This window comes from Solanum lycopersicum, chromosome 3, assembly GCF_036512215.1.
Source record: "Solanum lycopersicum chromosome 3, SLM_r2.1".
Lineage (NCBI taxonomy): Eukaryota > Viridiplantae > Streptophyta > Magnoliopsida > Solanales > Solanaceae > Solanum > Solanum lycopersicum.
Window position 1 is genome coordinate 56,029,305 of NC_090802.1, and position 20,376 is coordinate 56,049,680.

General features: G+C 35.9%; 4 protein-coding genes across 4 annotated transcripts; 2 read left to right on the forward strand and 2 right to left on the reverse strand.

Annotated features, from left to right (window-relative positions):
• Positions 1–312: 312 nt before the first annotated feature.
• Positions 313–3,021, forward strand: LOC101255672 (protein MET1, chloroplastic). Its single transcript, XM_004235261.5, has 6 exons — positions 313–585; positions 1,130–1,351; positions 1,663–1,829; positions 1,954–2,035; positions 2,134–2,202; positions 2,748–3,021. Exons 1-6 carry the CDS (start codon positions 460–462, stop codon positions 2,916–2,918), a joined length of 837 nt encoding a protein of 278 aa, XP_004235309.1. The 5' UTR covers positions 313–459; the 3' UTR covers positions 2,919–3,021.
• A 1,724-nt stretch (positions 3,022–4,745) lies between these two features.
• Positions 4,746–8,404, forward strand: LOC101266202 (protein VASCULATURE COMPLEXITY AND CONNECTIVITY). Its single transcript, XM_004235295.5, has 3 exons — positions 4,746–5,117; positions 6,447–6,649; positions 7,789–8,404. Exons 1-3 carry the CDS (start codon positions 5,022–5,024, stop codon positions 8,120–8,122), a joined length of 633 nt encoding a protein of 210 aa, XP_004235343.1. The 5' UTR covers positions 4,746–5,021; the 3' UTR covers positions 8,123–8,404.
• A 483-nt stretch (positions 8,405–8,887) lies between these two features.
• On the reverse strand, positions 8,888–11,639 carry cdc20-1 (cell division control 20-1). Its single transcript, NM_001320297.1, has 5 exons — positions 11,215–11,639; positions 10,450–10,719; positions 10,076–10,345; positions 9,414–9,995; positions 8,888–9,329 (listed from the first exon to the last, which is right to left on the reverse strand). Exons 1-5 carry the CDS (start codon positions 11,308–11,310, stop codon positions 9,186–9,188), a joined length of 1,362 nt encoding a protein of 453 aa, NP_001307226.1. The 5' UTR covers positions 11,311–11,639; the 3' UTR covers positions 8,888–9,185.
• Positions 11,640–12,594: 955 nt separating this feature from the next.
• On the reverse strand, positions 12,595–19,399 carry LOC101249899 (uncharacterized protein At1g51745). The gene is made up of 3 exons (XM_004235241.5): positions 18,613–19,399; positions 16,050–17,086; positions 12,595–14,177 (listed from the first exon to the last, which is right to left on the reverse strand). Exons 1-3 carry the CDS (start codon positions 18,798–18,800, stop codon positions 13,072–13,074), a joined length of 2,331 nt encoding a protein of 776 aa, XP_004235289.2. The 5' UTR covers positions 18,801–19,399; the 3' UTR covers positions 12,595–13,071.
• Positions 19,400–20,376: the final 977 nt, after the last annotated feature.

Here is a 20,376-nt window from a genome sequence, read left to right on the forward strand (position 1 = left end):
ACCATACTAAAGTCTTATTACCTCCGAACTTATTTTATAAATAATTTTTTACTTCTTTTCGACTTACGTGATACTAACTTGAAAAAAAATATCAACAGACGTTGCGCTCAGAAGATAGTGTCACGTAGGCCGAAATGGAATAAAAAATTATTTATAAAATAAGTTTAGAAAGTAATAAGACCTCACGTTTTTGAAATTTTGAGCATGAATTTGAAAAACTTATTCATTTTCATCAAGATAAATTCTTTAAAAATAAATTGATGTTTGACCAAACAGACTTACTATATATATATAAAACAGATAAAAGGTAGAATAGTGCAGTGGGGCGTGTGGCTCACATGTAAGGCCAAGTTATCTGCCACTGGATTGTTATCCTCTCCACACAATTTTGCTGACATGAAAACAAATTAAAGGGCACACACCTCACCACATCCAAAACTAAAAATTTAAAAAAAGGTCATGGCATCTGCTGTTGTTGCTGGTGCTGCTTCTTCTTCTTGCTCTGTGTCTTACTCAAGAAACCTTAGCATTACAAAATCTAATTCCTCAATCCCATCTCTCAAGTCATCCACCACTCCATCTCAGGTCTCATTTTTAAAATATATTTTAAATTATTTATGTAGGGATAAATAGCATGTTTAGTCCTTCAATTATTTCTAAATTCTGATTTTGGTTTATTTGCCTAAACTTTTTGATCATTTGGAATGTGTGGTTTTGGTATGTTTTATAATTTGCACTGTTTTTGAACTATATTACCCTTATAATAGATGAAGTATTAATGAACACATACACTTGTGAATATATATATACACTAGAAAAGGAATCGAAGTGCGTATTTCGATTAATTGGAGGTTAAATCTTGCTTAATCAAATATAATAACCAACAGGTGTTTGTGTTATATTATGTCTCAATACGCCCTCTCCTCAACCGGAGGGCCACGATTTGGAGTTCAAAATATGAATAAGTAAACAACACGAACAAGGAGTTTTATCATTTACTGTTTTGAAACCCCTTAGGTTTGATTCCTTTTCATGGGATAAGCATGTCAAATTATTTTTTGATTTTCAATGGTGTGTTCTTTTTGTCTGTTTTCATTTTCATCTTATGCAAATTATTTTACTTCTTCAGAGAACTAGTTTTCAAGGGCTATCATTACAAGAGGCAAAAAGGGGTGTTTCGAATACATTCTTAGGCGCGGAGAGTAAGAGGAATGCTACTAGCAATGGTGGAAGTAGAGGCCTAGAAATTACTGCAAGAAAAGCTGCAGCTGCAAAGAATATCGAAGTTGAAGTTGATAAGCCATTGGGACTCACTTTAGGTCCAAAGCAAGGTGGTGGAGTACTCATTACGGTTTGTAATTTGTTGCTCTCCGTTATGTCCATTCATTTCCTTCTGTTTAAATGACGCCACAAGTTATGGACTAGTAACTAGTTTTAATCAGCCTGTTTTGGTTGAATCATATTGTAGATAAGTTATAGAGCTTAGGTGAACGCGAGGGGTTCAATTGAATCCCCTACTCCGCGATACAAATGACTTATTTTTGGTTATGTAGAAATTGTTGAATCTCCTTAACATAAGAAAATATGCTAGTGTAGTGATGAAGGGGTTCAAAAGTTGTTGATGTTTGAGGTTTTTTGTGTTTGCATTTTGAATGAATTTAGGGTATAGATAATGGCGGTAATGCTGCAAGGGCAGGGCTTAAGGTTGGTGACCAGGTAGTCTACACAAGTAGCTTCTTCGGTGACGAACTGTGGCCAGCTGATAAGCTTGGATTTACGAAAACTGCTATACAGGCGAAGCCTGACTCTGTCTACTTCGTCATTAGCAGGTTAGCAAGTGAAGCATTTTGAATGATCTTATGAAATGAGACATAGCTACGTGTGAGTACTGATGTCTTTATCAACAAAGGTTCTGAGTTTAACATACTTCGATTGGTTAATATTTTGATGCAGAGGTGCTGATGTAGATGTTAAAAGATTGCCCAAACGTCCCGCTCCTCCTCAATTTGGAAGGAAATTAACTGATGCTCAAAAGGCTAGTATTGATCTGTGCATCATTAGATTTGTATTTGCTTCATGTTCATCCTTTGTATTTGTTTCTTCGCGTAATCATCTATAGTTCATTGTCCTCAGGCCAGAGCAACACACATTTGCCTCGACTGTGGTTACATATACACCTTGCCTAAGTCTTTCGATGAACAGGCAAGTTTCTGCACTCTTCTATACAAGCTTATAATCTCTTTTTTTTGGGCTTCAGAAACTTGTTGAGACAATTTCGGCAAGCTTTTGAAGTCTCTACTTCTCGTAATTTTTGGCATTTTAACATTGTAAGCACTAGATGAACATATATAAAATAAGTACAGTGTAGTAAGAAGACCAGCATACCTAATTGAGTCATGTCGGATTTGACATAGGATTAGGTTATTTCCACTCTGCAACTCTTCCTCAAGATGACAACGTCAATGACACAACAACCACACTCTCTTTTGTTTCAAGACAAATGGAGTGTTGATATAAAGAGTAGAGAGGGTACCTAATTGCAAACAAAGAAAAAAACTAATGGCCCCGTGATATAGCCTACACTCACCAACTTACTAGATCCACCAAGCACATAGCGTCCTTCCTCTTTTTGGTATGCAGACTCTACTCTCAGACTAACCTCTAGAGTGTCTTTATACTCCTTTATGCCCGAGTGGTTATACACTTACGTGCATAGACAAAATAACGTTATAATTTGTTGCGTGCAGCCGGAGGACTATGCATGTCCACAATGCATAGCACCAAAGAAGAGGTTTGCAAGATATGATGTTAACACTGGTAGAGCAATTGGAGGAGGATTGCCACCAATTGGTGTTATTATTGGTCTCATTGCTGGTATTGGTGGTGTTGGAGCATTACTAGTTTATGGTCTTCAGTAACATCTTTTTATCAAATTCAAATTTTTCCTCATGATTTATTATAACTTAAAGAAAGTGTTACTTAAATGCTTGTGCTTATATAATTACACATTCTTGAAATGAAGCTCAAGTGTGCATGTGCATTTTTTTTCACAAAGGGAGAGTAGAACACACGAGTTGATGATACGTGTATCCAAATATATCAAACGTGTAAAGTAAACTTATTAATTTTCTAAAAGATATATAATCATGTATTTATATTCTTCATAATCGTTGTCGTACTAGGATGAATGATCAGAGGCGAATACATGGTTCAGACGGTAAAATTGTCACTGATAATTGATATTTCTATATGACGGTTCATTTCTTATTTTTATTACTATAACAGAAAATATTAACAAGAAATTTAATATATCGATAGATTTGATATTCACGTAAGCAACATTAATATGAATTAATCGGGTCAGTAAACACAGAATATTTGAAATGATTATAGGGAAAAAATTATGTAATGGAAGGGACAATTTTTGAATAGTAACACGATTATTATCACTTAAAAGTGGACTAATCATTTTACTTTAGTGAATTCCATCATGAAGTTGGAAGAGTTACACACTATTTTCATTTCTTAATTTTGCCCCAATTTATGGCTTTTCCTTTCTTTTTCCTCTATGGTAATTGGCATATTAATATAATATGGTAATATAACGCAAGACTTTTTATCTTATATCTAATTAGAGATATTAATTTGTTTCAAGATTATATATTATATTATTTGAACTAAAATAATGAAATCTATTATATAAATAGTGAAATAATTAATTGATCCCATGAAAAATTCTAATTTATGAGATAACTTTGTCTATCACATATCCTATCAAATTACTCCTCGGGGCCATTCGATTGTATTTACAAAATAATTATTGAATAAGTAAAGACGGATATAGAAAATTATTGTAAAATTCAGATTTTCAAGATTATTAATAAGATTAATTTAGTAAAATAAATATTTTTTGAAAGGGAGTATTAAATCAAATTTACCAAGTGAAAACAAATGAAGACTTGAAACATATTAGTATTTCTTTCAATACTTTTTTTAATATCATTAAATAAAATATTAATTGTCAAATTTAAAATTTCAAAACATAATTAATAAGATTAATTTAGTAAAATAAACAATTTCTTTAAGTAATCTACCCTGTATCATATTAACACGAGTTAAATAAAAAATATATCCTATATCAAATTAATAAAAATCAAATAATTAACATGAGTCAAATAAAAAGAATATTCTATATCAAATAATGAAAGTTAAATAAAATAAAATTGAGGTAATTGATAAACTCCTTGGTCCTTACTGATTGAAAATGAAAACATTTAGAAGAGTAATAATTAACATAATCTTAAAATGTTTACCAATATTTTTGAATTATATAAAAATATAATTAATTTGTTTTTAATATTTGAGTTTTATACGTAAGTTATTAACTAACAGAATTTGTTATTTGTGTAAGTCAATTAGTTATTGAAAACACATCGTGATAATTAAATTTGAAACTTAAAAAATTATTTCACTCATTTTAAAAAGAAAAATTTATTTTTTAGCGTATTTCAAAAATGACTAATTTATTTTTCTTTAATCGCAATAATTTATTTTCGATTTTCAAAATGAATGATCCATTTTTATTGTGTAGCAATACTTAACTTTCGATATTTCACGATAACATAGTTAAGATCATAAAATTATTATTTTTTTAATATAATTTTTATTTAAATTCATAAATTATATTTCGTATCTAGTCAAAGTATTTTGTTTAATGTGTTTTTTTTACTCTTATCTCGTTTAGGAAAAAAGGCTTTTAATTTGCCAACCCATTGTCAGTAATTTTGTCTTTGAAAAAACTTGTACTAAACGACAATACACAGTCTCTCTGTGCGAGGAACTCAGCCAGTTTGTGTGCCACTGCCGCCTTTTAAAATTCACAAGCTTTTCATTGCTTCCTCTCTACACTTTCCCCTTTGCCCTCTTTTCCTTCTTTTCTGTTTGGTGCTGTTTCTTTTACACCCAAAAAGATCAGTTTTTGAGTGACACCAACAGTTTAAAACAAGAAAGGAAGAGTTGCTATGGAGAGAAAATCGATAATAATTTGTGGGGTTGTGGGATTTCTAGGGTTATTATCTGCTGTTACTGGTTTTGCTGCTGAGGCCACAAGGATTAAGGTAATTCATTTTTTTTCCTTTAAGAAAAAACCCAAGATTCCATTTTTTTTGTTGCGGGGTTTCTTGTTTTATGCTATCTTGGTTTGTTTATGGTCTAGGGATTCATCTGTTTATGGTTATACTGTGTTCTTTAATTTTTGTCAAATCTTTGGTGCAAATGAACTGAAAGATTAATACTGTTATAATTTAAGACAAAGAATACTAATAGATGGGGTTAAATGAAGATTTCTTCAGTTCTTTATCATTTGATTGCTTTACTTTTGTGGTTATGGACAACGAACAACACAAATTCTATTCCTTTTAGTTTCATTATCATTCCAAACTACTCCTATAGAAAAAGAGAAGTTTTTGTTCTTGGACTATTAGGTGTGGTCAAATTTGAGCTGAAACTACATTCTGCCCTTGAGATGTTTGCTCTTAGTAGAACCTAGTGGTCATGTGATGGCCAATGTAAGGGAACTCATCATCTCTAATTCAATTGTTAAAGACTGGATTCTTATCATCAAGTTTGTTTGCCTTTGGAGAAAAACTTTTTGGGCTGAGTCTGGGCGTATTCAGCTGAGTTTCCATTGGAAACAACCTCTCTCTGCCTTCACAAGGTAGGCCAAGGCTGTGTGCACATTACCCTCCCCATACTCCACCGTGTATTTTGTTGTTTGTCTGAGCGCGTTCAGGTGAATTTGAATGGTTTCTGAATGTTGAGGCTTTGAGCATCTAGGTGTATATATTGATATATGCTCACCTTGGTGTCACTTTCACTCCATGATTTGGTTTCGTCCCTGCTGATCTTGGTTGCAGTTCCGTATGATTGTTCCTTGAATCAGGGAATAGTATGTTTCACTTGAGTGGAGAGGATTTCAACTTATATTGGACAATGCAAACAATATCTCACAACCTGCTGACTTTCTCCTCTGTCCCCTACAACATACCTGCTTGTGAGGTATCTCAGGAGTAGGGTATGAATAGTTTCTCGGGGGGGGGGGTGAGTGGAGGAAATGTGCAAGTATATTGGCTTTCAGATCATAACACTCATTGCCCTGCTATCATTCATAAGTCATAACTGCATGGGAGAGTTTTATGGGTGGGGTTTGGTAGATGGAGAATTGGAGAGAGTGCAACTGGATTAAGAAAAAGAGACCTTTGATGGTAATTTGGTTGCATGCTAAATTTCGTATCCAAGGATAGTTACAGGATTTGAGTTACGTCATTTTATGTTTACTGTTGGGAATTTTGGTTCCATAGAATATAAGGGTAAAGAGAGTTAATGTTTCCTGGTTTTCTCAGAGGTTCATAGTGACTAATTTATAGTACTATCCAATTATTCTTCAGGGTTCTCAGGTCCAGGTTCCGACTCCTACAGAATGTGTATATCCGAGGAGTCCTGCACTGGGTCTTGGATTGACTGCTTCTGTGGCTCTTATGGTTGCTCAAATAATTATCAATGTAGCAAGTGGATGTGTCTGCTGTCAGAAAGGCCAACATCAATCAGCATCTAATTGGACGCTAGCACTAATATGTTTTGTTGTATCCTGGTAAGTTGGTTATGGACTCAATTAATTTCAAGTTCAGTAGTCATTATTGCAATACATTTAAGATAAAAAGCAATATTCATTTGTTTCTCTGTATCCTTGTGATTTGGGTTACTGCTAATTAGATTCAAGTTCAGTTGGTCATCATTGCAGTGGATCAAATGGAGGTTGACCCAAATAACAGATAGTAATTTTTGTTGTATAGTTTCTGTGAGGATCTTGCGTTGTATGTGTTGGGATGTATCAGAAACCTTGTATATATGCAGTCAAGGCAAAGTAGACGCTCATTATTCCTACATTCAGAAGTTGACAAGCTTATTCTGTGTTGTTGCCCCTTCGACATCACAACACTAATTCTTCTTTTTTTCTGAAAAAGAAAAATAGCACCCTTTGACATCAGATTAATTTAAACAAAACACTATTTTATTTTTTCTGATCTGTCCTTTACAATGTCAAATCTTGACCAACGATTGAAAGTTGGACCTATTTTGTCTTGTATAGAAGGATGATAAGATATCTATCAATGTCATTGAAGCCAATAAGTTGCCTTACAGGTGTAGTGCTGGCTCACATACTAGTTACAAATGCATGTGCAAACTTTCTTAACAATTTTTGGAAGTATCATAATTTTAGAATGTGTTGTGACTTGTGGGTATGAGTATTTAATAATGTTGGACTTTTACTCCTCTTTTAAAGATAGTAATTAATCCTAATATACCTTATCGTTCTTATGACTTCACCAGCCAATGGTACATTTCTGGTCCTACAGATGCAATTTCCAGTGCACTGTGTTGAGGTGGTGATGTGCAAGGGGGATGGACAGAAGCCTACTTCCTTTTGTCTCCCTTTTTTTAAATCCTCAGCCTATTCAAACTTCATGGAATGTAGTCCTTGTAGATTAACCTCTGCAGTATGTGATTCCAAAAATGTAGTCTAGCTGATGATGTTGGACCTCAAATTTTTGTATTGACCTTGAGATATCATTGCCCCTCAAATCAGAGTTTTTTCCTCTAATTTTGCATTTGTTTTGGGGGTCATATGCAACGGAATATACTATCAGAAGTTATTTCTCTGGTGAACCATTTTGATCTTACATACCATCCGAAGAAGCCCTAATACAGGTCTACTTACCACTTATGCAGGTTTACATTTGTTATAGCATTTCTATTGTTGCTAACAGGCGCAGCATTGAATGATCAGCATGGTGACGAGAACCTGTATTTCGGCAACTACTATTGCTATGTTGTAAAGCCTGGAGTATTTGCTGGAGCTGCTATCTTGTCCCTTGCCAGTGTTGCTCTTGGAATCACCTATTATCTTTCCTTGACATCTGCAAAGAACATCAATGATCCATGGCGTCCACCAGCTCCAAGTCAAGGTGGTATTGCAATGGGACACCCACAATTTCCTTCACAGACCAGTCAGGAGCCAGTTTTTGTGCATGAAGATACTTATATGAGACGCATATCTACCTGATTGTCCCTAGACCCGTATAAACATAAGGAATGGAGGTGTTAAGGGTGTAATAGTCGTCTTCTATATGTGAAACACTCTCCTTCGTGAGACTATTGTATCATACTATTTTTTTTTGTTTTTTCATTTGCTATGGCTGTGGCAGTGATAGCTTAATTTTGTCGGAAATTTGTAGCCTTTAGCATGTTTCAGGAGGTGATGTGTGTACGTAATCCAACAATGCAACATACTCTTGTATTGAACTCTGTAGTTTCGAATAGCTTATCATTAGTGGTTCTTGATCTAGTTTCTCACCTACTTGAACTTCAGAATTACTTTCCTGGACTGTTTTTTTAAGGAGGAATTTGAGTACTCTTAGAAATACAAATCCTTTGATTAGATCGTTTGACTATTAACAGTAGTGTAGGAAACAACAACAGCGCATACTTCAACCAAAATGGCTTTTTTACTTTCATTTTCGTTTCCTGTGGTGGAGTGGATTTCAGAATTATCTTTTTAGTGTGATTTACCTGAATGACCTTGGAAAGTGTGTTGGGGCTCTTGAACATGGCCTCAGCCATTCAAGGTTAACAAGTTTTGCATTTGATCTTGATGGCCATTATCAAAGTGAGTAAATCCTACTTTTTTGAATGGCTTAGGGAGTTTAGATATAAGGTGAGAAAAAAATGCTTTCATGAAAAAGACATGCCAACAAATTGCATATGAAATTGGAAGTTGGGAAAAAATTAGTAACTTGATGGGAGGGAGAAATATTGTCGAAGGAGATGGTTTCAAATTAAATCATGTTGTATTGAGAAATACATGAAAACTGTACAAGGGAATATGGAGATGGCTTCAAAATAAATTATGTTGTATTGTATTGAGAAATACATCAACATCAGGAAACTGTACAAGGGAATATTCCTGGACAGGCCTATTGTCACTATTGGTGTGTGCAGTCACTGTAATAGAATCAAAAAATAGTCCTTTGTTCCAGTTTATATGCAGTCTTTTGTTCCGGTATGTATGTGTGTATGTATTAACAAGACTGTACAGAAATCTTCAGCATGCAATTTTCCATTGTCATTCAGCGGATACCACGGTTCAGGTGAGCGAATGGTTCAGGATTTGCCTTTGGTGCAGGTTTTGCTGCTTCAGGAGTACCAAATACATTCCAGAATCTGAGGGTTTCATCTCCAGCTGCAGATGCAACTGTGCAACCATCTGGACTCTGCAAAACCGATAAACAAGAAAATGAATACCTTTGTATAAACCCAACAATGATGCAAAAGATACACCAACGATGAAAATTTACCTGAGCCATGAAAAGTACTCTAGATGTGTGGCCAGTTAGCTCAGCTACCTTAACCATAGAAGGGTATTTCCAAAGGGTGAGCTGATTCTGAGTGAAACCATGAGAACTTAGCAGCTCACGCTCATTCTTGTTCCACAGCAGGGAACAAACCTGAGATCCTGTATCAATTGAGTTCAAGCAAGCGCCAGTATGGGTATTCCAGAATTTTATGCACCTGTCACTTCCACCACCACCAGAGGCCAATAAGTTACCCTGGAAAGGACACCAAGCAAGGGCTTTAACAGCAGCTGTGTGATCTTCCAGCCGGTGAAGCCACTGTGTTGTAGAGTTGGAAGAAGCTGTTGATCTGTCCCATATGTGGAGGAGGTTGTCATTTCCACCACTAGCTAATTGCTGGCCAGAGGCTGACCATTTTAGACCACAGACTTCTTGATGATGTCCTTGGTAAGTGTCAACAATGGGATTTCTTATTCTCACATCATTGTTAATGATTTGACCATCCATTCCCCCAGTTGTCAAAATGTGATTGTTCCAATCTAGAGCACCAACTCGGGATCGGTGACCGCCTTTCAAAGTTCTCAACTGCACCAAAGAATGTAAACATGTTAGCATATGAATATTTGGTTTTGAACTATGAAACCAGAAGAATTCAGGAAACGTACCAGTCGATTTGCTGTAGAATCCCAAAGCTGAACCTCAGAATTGTTAAGACCAACAGCAATATGTCGACCATCAGGAGCCCATTTAACACTTGTAACGGGGCCATTTTCTTCATCAACAGTGACTAGCTCTGAAGTAGCACCATCAGATGCATCCCACAGATACACAGTGCCGCCAAGAGCAATAGAAAGAACATTGCTGCTGCCCCAGTCTAACAAATTCAAATAGTAATCATCCATGATATCTGGTGCATCTAATGTCCTCTCAGAGGTCTGCATATAACACAAATTGAACCTTTAAAAACTTTTCATCCAAAAAAGTTATCTTTGGTGCAGATTGTTCTTCTTCGCAACACGGTCTAGGAAAATGAAACTACCTGAGGAATGTATCGACGGGGCTTTGCCGTTTTGTTCTGTTGAACAGAGGCAATCTCATTAGGAATGGCCTCAACAGGAGTTGGTGGTTTGTTCTTGAATGCCAGAATGCGAGACCTGTTCATGTTGAAAGTTTCTGCAAGCTGCTTCCTGTATGCCTCTCTGGAGGGAGAGCTAACAGCTGGGTTTTCCTTACCTTTCCGTCCCTCTGTCAGCATGTAATGTGCATAGTCGAAATCCATCGCTGATCGATTTGGAATAAACCTATCCAACTGTTAAAAGACAATAAATCAACAGTTGGTGAGATATTCATGTTTCTATCCCCAAAGAAAGCTGGAAAACAGCTTCTGACAATCGAAAACCCCAGCCCCCACCGTGTTCATGTTTCAACCACCATTCCACCCCCCTACCCACATAATTTGACACAAGGCAAATAACAGATCAAGGGCCCAACCAATCAATCTAAATAGAACCAATCAGGCCAAAACTGGCATATAGTGATGCTCAATCAGATCAAAAGCAAAATTGGCAAATCATTGAAACCCCATCTCCTCATTTTAATTAAAAATCCCCTTTATTGAAAAAGATTAATTCTTGATTTACGAGGCAATCTTAGTCGCTTACTTGGGATTAGCTACCTGAACTTTCACTTTATTAGTGAGAATTCAATTCCCCACATTGTAATCCCCTCCCCGCCCCCAATCCTCATCTAATCAAACACATATAATGACTAATAGAGAAAATGATTCAGAGTCTAGAATGCATACATTATCACGAGAATTTTTTCGTTGAAGAAGTTGTTCCTGAAGAGGGCAACGAGACTGTTTCTTATTTGATGAGGCAGAGTGTGATCCTGCATCCATTAATTAGCACAAAAAGAAAAAAACAAATATCGACAAGAACAAAGATAACAAATGAAAAAGAATCAAACACCTTGATTAACAAACCCTGCAAAACCAAAATCAGATTATAGACAAACAAATTCAAATGAAACAGTTATAATTGCACACAAAAAATATAAATCACGAGACGAAATCGCTTGCTTGTTCGCTTGAGAAACTTAGAGAGAGAAAGAGATAGATAGATAGAGAGAGAAAGATTGGTGAAGTTCTTCTTAGTTCATTGATGGATTTATACAAATTTCTTCAGAAGGTTTTGTCTGCAGTTTGAGGATTCTAGGGTTTTGTCTCCAACGGCTATATTTCATTTGATTAGCCGTTGTAATTTGTTTATTTATTTGGACTAATAAATTGTGCCCTCTGCATATATCTAGGGGTATTTTGGGTAACTTTGATGTTTATTTATGTTAACACACTGCTAAATACTTTCACAAACACAATATTTACATCGAATTGAGTAATTTTTCATTAGTGATTAATTATTAAAGAGAGAACACATATTATTATTTTTCGCGATTAATTATAAAATGTGTGTAGAAGGTATATATCTTGCATTTATTGATTCGGTATAAATAACGGGTGTAAGTAAATTTTAGTGTAACACACCCCTAATAGAAGGTTCATGATTGCTTATAAATTTTGTGAAGTGATTTAAATAATAGTTGAGTCAGATATTCTCCTGCCTTATAAGATTTATTTAAATATGTCCTTATTTATTTATGATTAACTTTGCAACACGTGAAACTTACCTCTAAACTTCAAAAAAAAAAAAGTTAACTATTCCGTAATAGCAACATCATCTTCCTCCTCATAACCAATGAATCTATACCCTAACTTCAAATTAACCCACATGAGCCACGAAATTTTCACCTCTATCGAAACTTAATCAAAGGCAAAAATGAAGGTGTGAAGAGAATTTATTGTTATGTGTTATGATTGATTAAAAATAATGATAATGGTGGTGGCTAAAACAAATTGAAATCACACAATTTCACATAAAAATCTAGACTTTTTAGGATAGTTGAAGAGCAAATTTCAACGAATGTCAAAAAATCAAAAAATAAAGGTCAAGCCAAAAAACATGTAATGAACGAATCAAATGGATCCGAGTGCAATTTTGACCTTACTTGTTTCGTTAAACAAAGAAACGTGAGTCGTACAAACATACTGCATGCCCGTTTGGGTAACACAAGTATGTACATAGATAGAACTCCAAAGTAGTTAGAAATAAACTTATCACAAAAGAAGTAACCGTTCAACTGAGTCAAATTCTTCAGAACAAAGCTGAATTTGAGCAATCCCATAACATGCTAAGGCAAGCTAGCGGATATTGCAGAGTTAAAGCCACCAAGTTTGTGGCACCAAGTCACAGTATAATTTCTGGTTTACATTTACATTCATAATTTCATATATAGGAAAACACCTAGAACCTGTATACCCAACCTCAGAGCACATCCATAATCCCACGCCTTGAAAACTAAGGAGAAAAATTACATAAGGAAACCCAATATACAACACATACTAAACAGAGTCCCAAAGCAGAGACTACCTGTTTTTGCTTTTAACATTCAAGCCGGGGGACATGAGACTGCATTTGCCTGGACAAAAAGATTAGCAAGAGTTGGATGTACTAGCAAGTATAAGATTATTTCTTGTAAAATTTTACATGTTACTTGTATATTATTGTCTGTATTGCCTTCCTTTTTAGCCCATGCTACAAAATTATTATGGACGACGGCCCACTAACTCCTCATTCAACCTACTGAAGACTAACTTTACCGGAATACAAGCTACAACAGTTGGTAGTGTCTCTTGTTTGAGTGCTCCATCCACTTGATAACTGTTAGAATCACTACTTTGTTTCTGTTGTGAGGCAATCGAAGAAAGCGTCCTTATCTTTTGGTTAGAAGATAAACTAACCTTTTTCCCTGGCTTCCTTGAAAATGTTCTTTCTAAGGGAGGCCGGGATGTGGCCTTCCTCGTCGTGCTTGCCTTCTGTACAGTAGCTTTTCGAACATTTCTGTGATGATCGGAACCCTGGACATGCTTTATTCCTTCAGGATTATCTTTTGCTGATGATACATGTGGCCTTGGAACACGAACATTGGCAGTCCGGCGAGCAGTTCTCCATGTAGGTTGGAGTGATGGATCATAATCCAATGTCTCTGGATAATTATCAATATCCCCAAGGAAGCTGTCAGTAGAACCGTCTGCAAGGATTTCAACTTGGATAGGATGCCCTATTATTGCTTGCCCATTTAGCTTACTCATCAATGAAATCATAGGCACATGTTCTCTCTGATAACTTGACTGGACTTTCAGATCTACATCTACCAGCATGGTCCTGCCACCAACATGACGGTAGCTACTCATAGGATCAAAATATTCGTCAGCCTCCTCCCAGTATCCTCTGATTGAAGCTTGATCATCCCAAGACAAATCCCCCCAACTCAACATATTTCGGCTAGCCCTACCCAGAGCTTTAGATCCATATCCAGCCATTTGGACACTGGAGTTTGTAACCACATCATCCTGGAGACGAGCATAACCTCCCTTTTCTTTAAAAGTGGACATATGACTGGGTCTCCTTGCAAGATCTCCATCAAATGAATCAATAGGCCTCTTGTTAAGACTTCGGTTATTCCTTTTCCCTTTTAGTTTCCATTTAGACACACCAAAACCAGAAGAGACAGATTCCTGATGACGAGGATGAGAAGTGCCATCTGCGAGTGTAAAATCATCAACCTCCTCACTGCTCATGCTATCATGTTCAGGTAGTGCTTCAGATCTTCCAAGATATTTGGGTTCTAATTCTATAGATACAGCACCATCTGCACGTCAAACAAACTACATTAGCCCTACCTAAGCAAATTATTCTTCACTTGCCCTCTCTATTTAATGGGAGAAAAAAGGCCACCTGAAGATGGGTGATCTCATTTATTAAAGTGCCATAGGAATGAATTTCAAGCAGCAATATGCATGGAAGAATCAATGTATCATAAGCTAATGTGCAATGTATGTAAGGGTGGTTTGTAAAATGGAACATGGAGCCAGGGGCATCAGAAAGGTATTTTGGAGTTCACGGCCACATTTATGCATTATACCACCCATTTTACACCAAAATTATGATAAAAAAGATCTGCACCATACCTAACTTCTAGCATTGTATATCGAGAACTAGTAACGATGGCGAGTTCATCAAGATGTCAATCCCAAGTATGATTATGAAGCAAACTACCAATCAGACTATTCTATGGTAGAAGAACAGAAAATTGAACAAGCAGCAAACTGTAATACTTGCACACAACAGACACTGCTACATTTTCATATAATAAATCCACAGATATGGATGGAAGGGAACTCGACAAATTAACTTCAAGCATTTTTTTACCGGATAAGTGTCATTGAGAAGAATAAAACATTTTTTCCTGGATAAGTGTTATTGAGAAGAGTAAACCACTAAAAGTTTAAAACCTGAATACAAAAAGTTCACAACCCACTGTTCCACCTAGCAACAAGAGTCAACTAGAATTGGACAAAGCACAAATAGTACTTGTGCTCACCTAAAAGGCTAAGTCCTTGTATGTTGAGAGATCATACTGCATTCTGTGAACTTTCATATAGGTTCTTCCCTTTCTCAAAAAAAAAAGAAAGAAAGAAAGGTTGTTCTCTCTGTAAAACCTTTTTTTTCAAGTCTTTTTCGTCTTTCAGATATTTTGTACTTAGCACCCTCTTCATACTAATTCTTGATACAAAGTTTGATCAGTTACTTTTCAAATAAACATACGATATATGGGTGGAAAATTCAAGGAAGTTGCCAAAATCAAGCTGATAATGTACACCAGAGTAATACGGGTCCATTCTGGCAATCTCTTCCAGAGAAGTTGTGAAGAAAGGGACCTAAATCATTCTATTGGATGCTTCTGATTCTCTTTTCAATAAACTCCACCGAAGAATGTATCGCAGAACAGAATATAAAACACCACAACTCCAACCACATAACATTAGTTAAGACAAGATAATCATCTATTTCAGCAGGTAGATCAAATCTTTTGGATGGCATTGCCTTTTAGATTCTATCAATGCACATGGAAGTCCCTAATAGAACTTGCACATGCTTAGACAACTCCATTGGGCTTGCTCGCTGGATATGAAGAAGTTTCTACCCTAAAAATTCACAGTACAACCTTTTGACTCATTTGCCAACAAGAATAACAATGTTCATGAGAAAACATGTGTATAAATTGAAAGAACCAGAAAATGAAGTACCAGTTATAATCTGTTTTGCGGTTCCAGAGTATAAGTTATAATTTGATGCACAGAAAGGGATGAGCACGAAAGATTGAAATATTCCTTGAGAAAAATTCAGCACTTTCTAGTTTCTACTAAACAAAGAGTTGTTCATGCAAAACGTGACTCAGGCATTTAAAAAAATGACACAGTTCAGCTAATAATATCTTCTTTCATTCCCAATGTTAATAATATTATTTACCTTATCCAAGAAAAAAAATAGTTCAGCTAATCGAGTAATCTTAAAGGACTCCAAATATTTTAATTTTTGGAGCGATAAGGATCAAAGATTTCAATAGTATAATTCTACTTTCATTTCTTAACTTGTAATTTCTTTTATCTTCAACTGGAGAAAAATAATAAGTAAATGATGCACATATAAGGGTCAAGGGTGAAGAGAAAAAATGGAGAACCTGAGAGTGTAGCCAACTCATCATCGGTATCTGATTCCAGAGAATCTGACTCAGTTGAATCAGTTTCAGTGAACTCTGTTGAACCACAACCATTCTGTTCACACAAGACAGCAGGATGAGAACAACTGTTATCTTCAGTCTTCAATGTTGGAAATTCAATCTGGGATTGATGAACCTCGTCAACACATAAACTGTTGCTAGGTTCAACTGCCAGATGCCTAAACCTTATATTCTTTGTAAGTGATTCAACTCGAGGCAGTTCCTTTCCTGTACCAGAGGTGGAAATGGAAGCAGACTCCGGCTGAGGGAGAGAAACTGGCAAATTTTCAGAACTCTGCAGAACATGAGCAAGAGGGCGGCGCCTTTCGCGCCTCTTGACAAGGACGTCTTCTACCAACGCATCATCTGATGGTTTCCTTTTCTCCAACTTGCTTCTTTTCTCAACATTAACCAGGACTTCTGCATTATTACTCTCATCAGGAACAGCAAGAGCACTGCTATCAAGCACAGGCTGGTCTGTACCACTAAAAGCAAGTGATAGAGAATGATTATGTTCAGCAGGAGCAGTACTAAGACCAAAATCTTGTAAACCTCTCATTCTCGGAAGTACACCAGCATTATCAACATCCCCACTAAGTTGATTTCGATCTTTGGGAACCTCTGTGGACGAAATATTTAATGCGCTCTTGTCCTCAAGGGAGGCAACAGATCTAGTAGAAACTTGATGGCACTTAGGTCCTATGTGTCTCCCATTCCCATTTTCCGGGTATTCTGATGATGTCAAAGACTCTCTTCCAACAAAATCAGCAGTAGATTTATTGTTCTTATCAGTGGACGAATAACCTGGTCCATATTTTTTGTCTAACAAAAGCCTCTCAAGTTCAAGAGCATGAAGTATAGCATCTTCTCGACGAGCATATTTCTCTCTTTTCTTTGGAGGCATACCTTGGGAAGCTTCAGCCCGTTTAATACAATCATCAAATTCACCACAACGAAATGCTTTGACGCGTTTTGACTTCTCCAAGTTATACCAATCCCTGGTAAGAAAGAGAAGTACCATGACAGACCATACTACAAGTATAAGATGTTTGTACATATTAGCCACAAGTAATAAAGATAAGAGGGCATTGGGAACGAAAATGCAGCACTCAACCAATTACTAAAAGCATTTCTAGAAATTAAGAGTAAACAGAGCAATTAAAATATGACATTATTAGTTATCTTTAGCTTCTTTGTTCTTGCCTTTTCATTTATCTTGAACATGTGAAATTTTACAGTTCTTCTACATCTTATCATCACAATTGACACTTTCAAAGATCTCAATCATTAAAAAGGCAGCAAGGGACCACAATGAACCCACTTTCCAGGATAAGCAAACAGCAATTTGTCCAACAAAAGTAAATCCCACCACCAGGCCAAATGCTTAAAAAACTTTACCAGTAATTCATGCAAAAGGCAGACTCTTCTCTTAGAGAGAACAGGCAAAAAAGGATATTAAGCCCCAATATCTGGCCTATTACATGGGTAAAAAATCCCAAAATGTCTGGCCTATTGCATGGTTAAAAAATCCTTGTACATAAAAATGAATTAAGAGATATTCCAGTACCAAAAAGAGTTATGTATTGAATAAATTAATTTTAATCCCAAAGTAAAACTCTGTAACAACTACTAATATTTAGGGTCCCCTACTAAAAGTAAGTTTTCTAGCATCACCATAGCCTAGGCAGAGAGTCCATCCCCCATCCCCATTTTTTTTCTAAATCAGTAGTAAAGCCCACTCCTATTTCCAAATTCCAAGCAAGGCAGCAACTTTTCCCTTTCTTCCTCTCACGCTCTATCTTCTTTTCCTCTCAATTGCGTGAGAGCTTCCAGAGTTTCAGTAAAGCTAGACTCAATCAATAAACTTCGCATGCTTTGGTCTCAACTAATAGATTGTGAGAAAAAGGCCTATCATGAATATAAACTGTGGAAAAAAGAAGAAGATAAACATAGGGCATTGCACTACAAAAAATCTACGCACAACATTTCCTTTCAGTCTGCACAAATCAAAAGGAATTTCTTCAGCCACTATAAATAAATTTGGCATCCGGATCCATCCAATGAATAGTGTAGCTATTACTGATAGCCTGCAGTTTAAGAATCTACGCTACCAATGCCAAAGAACTAGTGAGACCACTAATTTCATCTAATTTACCATATGATGCCCTGCCTCACTTAAATATTCACGACAGTGAGCCTATCTCAAATGCCATATTGTACTACCTTTGCCATTGGACAAGTGCCCTTCACCTATCTTGATGAAGCAAACAACTCTAATTGTCAACTATCTCACATATAGTTATAACTGCATTAAAGTCCAACTTTTACCATGAACTTATATGTCTCCGCAATAAAGACTCCCACGTTTGTCATAAAAAACCATAGTAATACAAAGGTTGTTTCAATACAAGTCTTCCAACAACCAACATGCAGTAATCAGGCTGAGTAAATATTGATGTCATATTTTTCAACAAAATTGTACGTCTTTCAGAAAGATAAAAAGATCATCAAAAAAGGGACTTACACACTAGCATCTTCCCTGCCAAGAAGCTTGACTGGAGTTCCAGATCGTGGAGACATCAGATGAGTTGCAGAAAGCTCATTAGTCCCCAATATTTTCCCAGGCCACCATGACCCATTTCGCCTTCGGACCCAAACAATACTTCCGGTATCGCATTCCAACATTCCTCCTTCCGTTTCTGAGCTTCCCATTCTTTAAACGAGTATCTATACAATCTACAAACTGCTAAAAAGATCAAAGGTTCCTTCTTTCATATTTTTCTCGCCAGACCCAATTTTGTACTATAATTCTAAACCAATACAACATCAATCACGTTTCAAATTCATGCAAACCATAAATAGTTAGGACCACCAACTCACCTACCCGTCTTCAAATCAACAAAACTCAACGATCAGGCGTAGATTATAAGGGGCTTTGATCGCTTACCCACCGGAAAAGAAAAGACACAATTGAAATTGAAGAAGCGCACAACATGAAGATCTAATAGAAAAAATGAAATCTAGGGTTAGGGTTTCCATTCAAATTTGGGGAAATTTCATATCTATCCGTTTCTGATAAAATTGATCACCGGAGAAATAGAAGAATCGCAAGAATTAATCGCCGGAATCTGAATTTTGGCTTTGTAAATTGATGAAAGAGGAGATTGAGTCAAGTCTGAATCAGTGGTTACAGTATTTGACTCACTGGTTAACAGTGAGAAGTAAACCGAACGAATTGTTTCTGCAAATACGGCAACGCGTGGAGCGCGTATGTTAGGCCCACTTTAGCCTTCACTTTGTCAACTGGGCCCAATCCATTTTTCACGTTTATGAAAACATAAAGAGGCCTGGTGAAAGTGAAACATGGGGCATTTTTGTCAAAAAATTTTAGCTAGCGTCAGTCATAGATTTTGGGGGTAGTTTTAGAAAAGACGCGGTACATAAATATGACCAAGTAGACACATGTATTCTACACGTAAAACAACATATGTTATTATGTCTACTTATGCACATTCAAAATTAAAGGTCATAATTGTCATCTGACGTCAAGTTAAAGATCGTGTTTATGTATTATGTCTTTGAAAAACATATCTTTAAGTTTCTATTTGGCCATGATAGGGTTGCATTAGGGATCGAGCTTTAGATCGTTTCATTTTTTACTTATCATCGATAAATTAACACAATATATTCTAGATGAGGTTCATGGTGTATAAAGTTATATATTATCGCAGAATATTGAACTAAAGAGAAGTTGTTTGGTATGATCTCGGTGAGCACTATTGAAAAAAAAAATTATCAAATAATTAAACAAGAATTTGAAAGAAATGAACTGAAGAATCAAATGACCACCCCTATTTGAAGAGGTATAAGTTTAGTTGGTAGTTGAGTGGATAAGCTTGGTGGTAAATATTTGGACGTCCATCCATACATATATTATTAACATTATTCTCGTTTTTTTAGGTTTGGGGGGGGGGGGGTATTACCAGTTAAGAATTTTCACATTATTTTGTTGTCATACTATGCATACACTATATGTTGTAGTGATCTTCATATTATTTTGTTATAGTTACAACTCTTATTTCACAGCTTGTATATGCTGTCTTAAGACGAGGTCCATAAAAAATAGCTATGAAGTAAGGATAAAGCATGCATATATTCTATTTTTTTTGGATTACATTTGTGGGATTACGATGAGTTTGTTATTATAATATTTTATTAACCAAGAAATTTGATATCAGATTTTGAAAATTAAAATCTTTAAATATTTTCAAATTCCCATAACTAGTCA

Excerpts from the sequence above, each read along its gene's own strand:
- LOC101255672 (XM_004235261.5), top strand. The coding sequence starts at position 460 with ATGGCATCTGCTGTTGTTGCTGGTGCTGCTTCTTCTTCTTGCTCTGTG. Across the intron at positions 586-1,129 it reads CATCCACCACTCCATCTCAG|AGAACTAGTTTTCAAGGGCT; the intron begins GTCTCATTTTTA and ends TTACTTCTTCAG. Across the intron at positions 2,036-2,133 it reads AATTAACTGATGCTCAAAAG|GCCAGAGCAACACACATTTG; the intron begins GCTAGTATTGAT and ends CATTGTCCTCAG.
- LOC101266202 (XM_004235295.5), top strand. The coding sequence starts at position 5,022 with ATGGAGAGAAAATCGATAATAATTTGTGGGGTTGTGGGATTTCTAGGG. Across the intron at positions 5,118-6,446 it reads CTGAGGCCACAAGGATTAAG|GGTTCTCAGGTCCAGGTTCC; the intron begins GTAATTCATTTT and ends ATTATTCTTCAG. Across the intron at positions 6,650-7,788 it reads ATATGTTTTGTTGTATCCTG|GTTTACATTTGTTATAGCAT; the intron begins GTAAGTTGGTTA and ends CCACTTATGCAG.
- cdc20-1 (NM_001320297.1), bottom strand. The coding sequence starts at position 11,310 with ATGGATGCAGGATCACACTCTGCCTCATCAAATAAGAAACAGTCTCGT. Across the intron at positions 10,720-11,214 it reads GAAAAAATTCTCGTGATAAT|TTGGATAGGTTTATTCCAAA; the intron begins GTATGCATTCTA and ends GTCTTTTAACAG. Across the intron at positions 9,996-10,075 it reads ATTCTACAGCAAATCGACTG|TTGAGAACTTTGAAAGGCGG; the intron begins GTACGTTTCCTG and ends TCTTTGGTGCAG.
- LOC101249899 (XM_004235241.5), bottom strand. The coding sequence starts at position 18,800 with ATGGGAAGCTCAGAAACGGAAGGAGGAATGTTGGAATGCGATACCGGA. Across the intron at positions 17,087-18,612 it reads GGCAGGGAAGATGCTAGTGT|GGATTGGTATAACTTGGAGA; the intron begins GTAAGTCCCTTT and ends CTTTCTTACCAG. Across the intron at positions 14,178-16,049 it reads TGAGTTGGCTACACTCTCAG|ATGGTGCTGTATCTATAGAA; the intron begins GTTCTCCATTTT and ends TTTGACGTGCAG.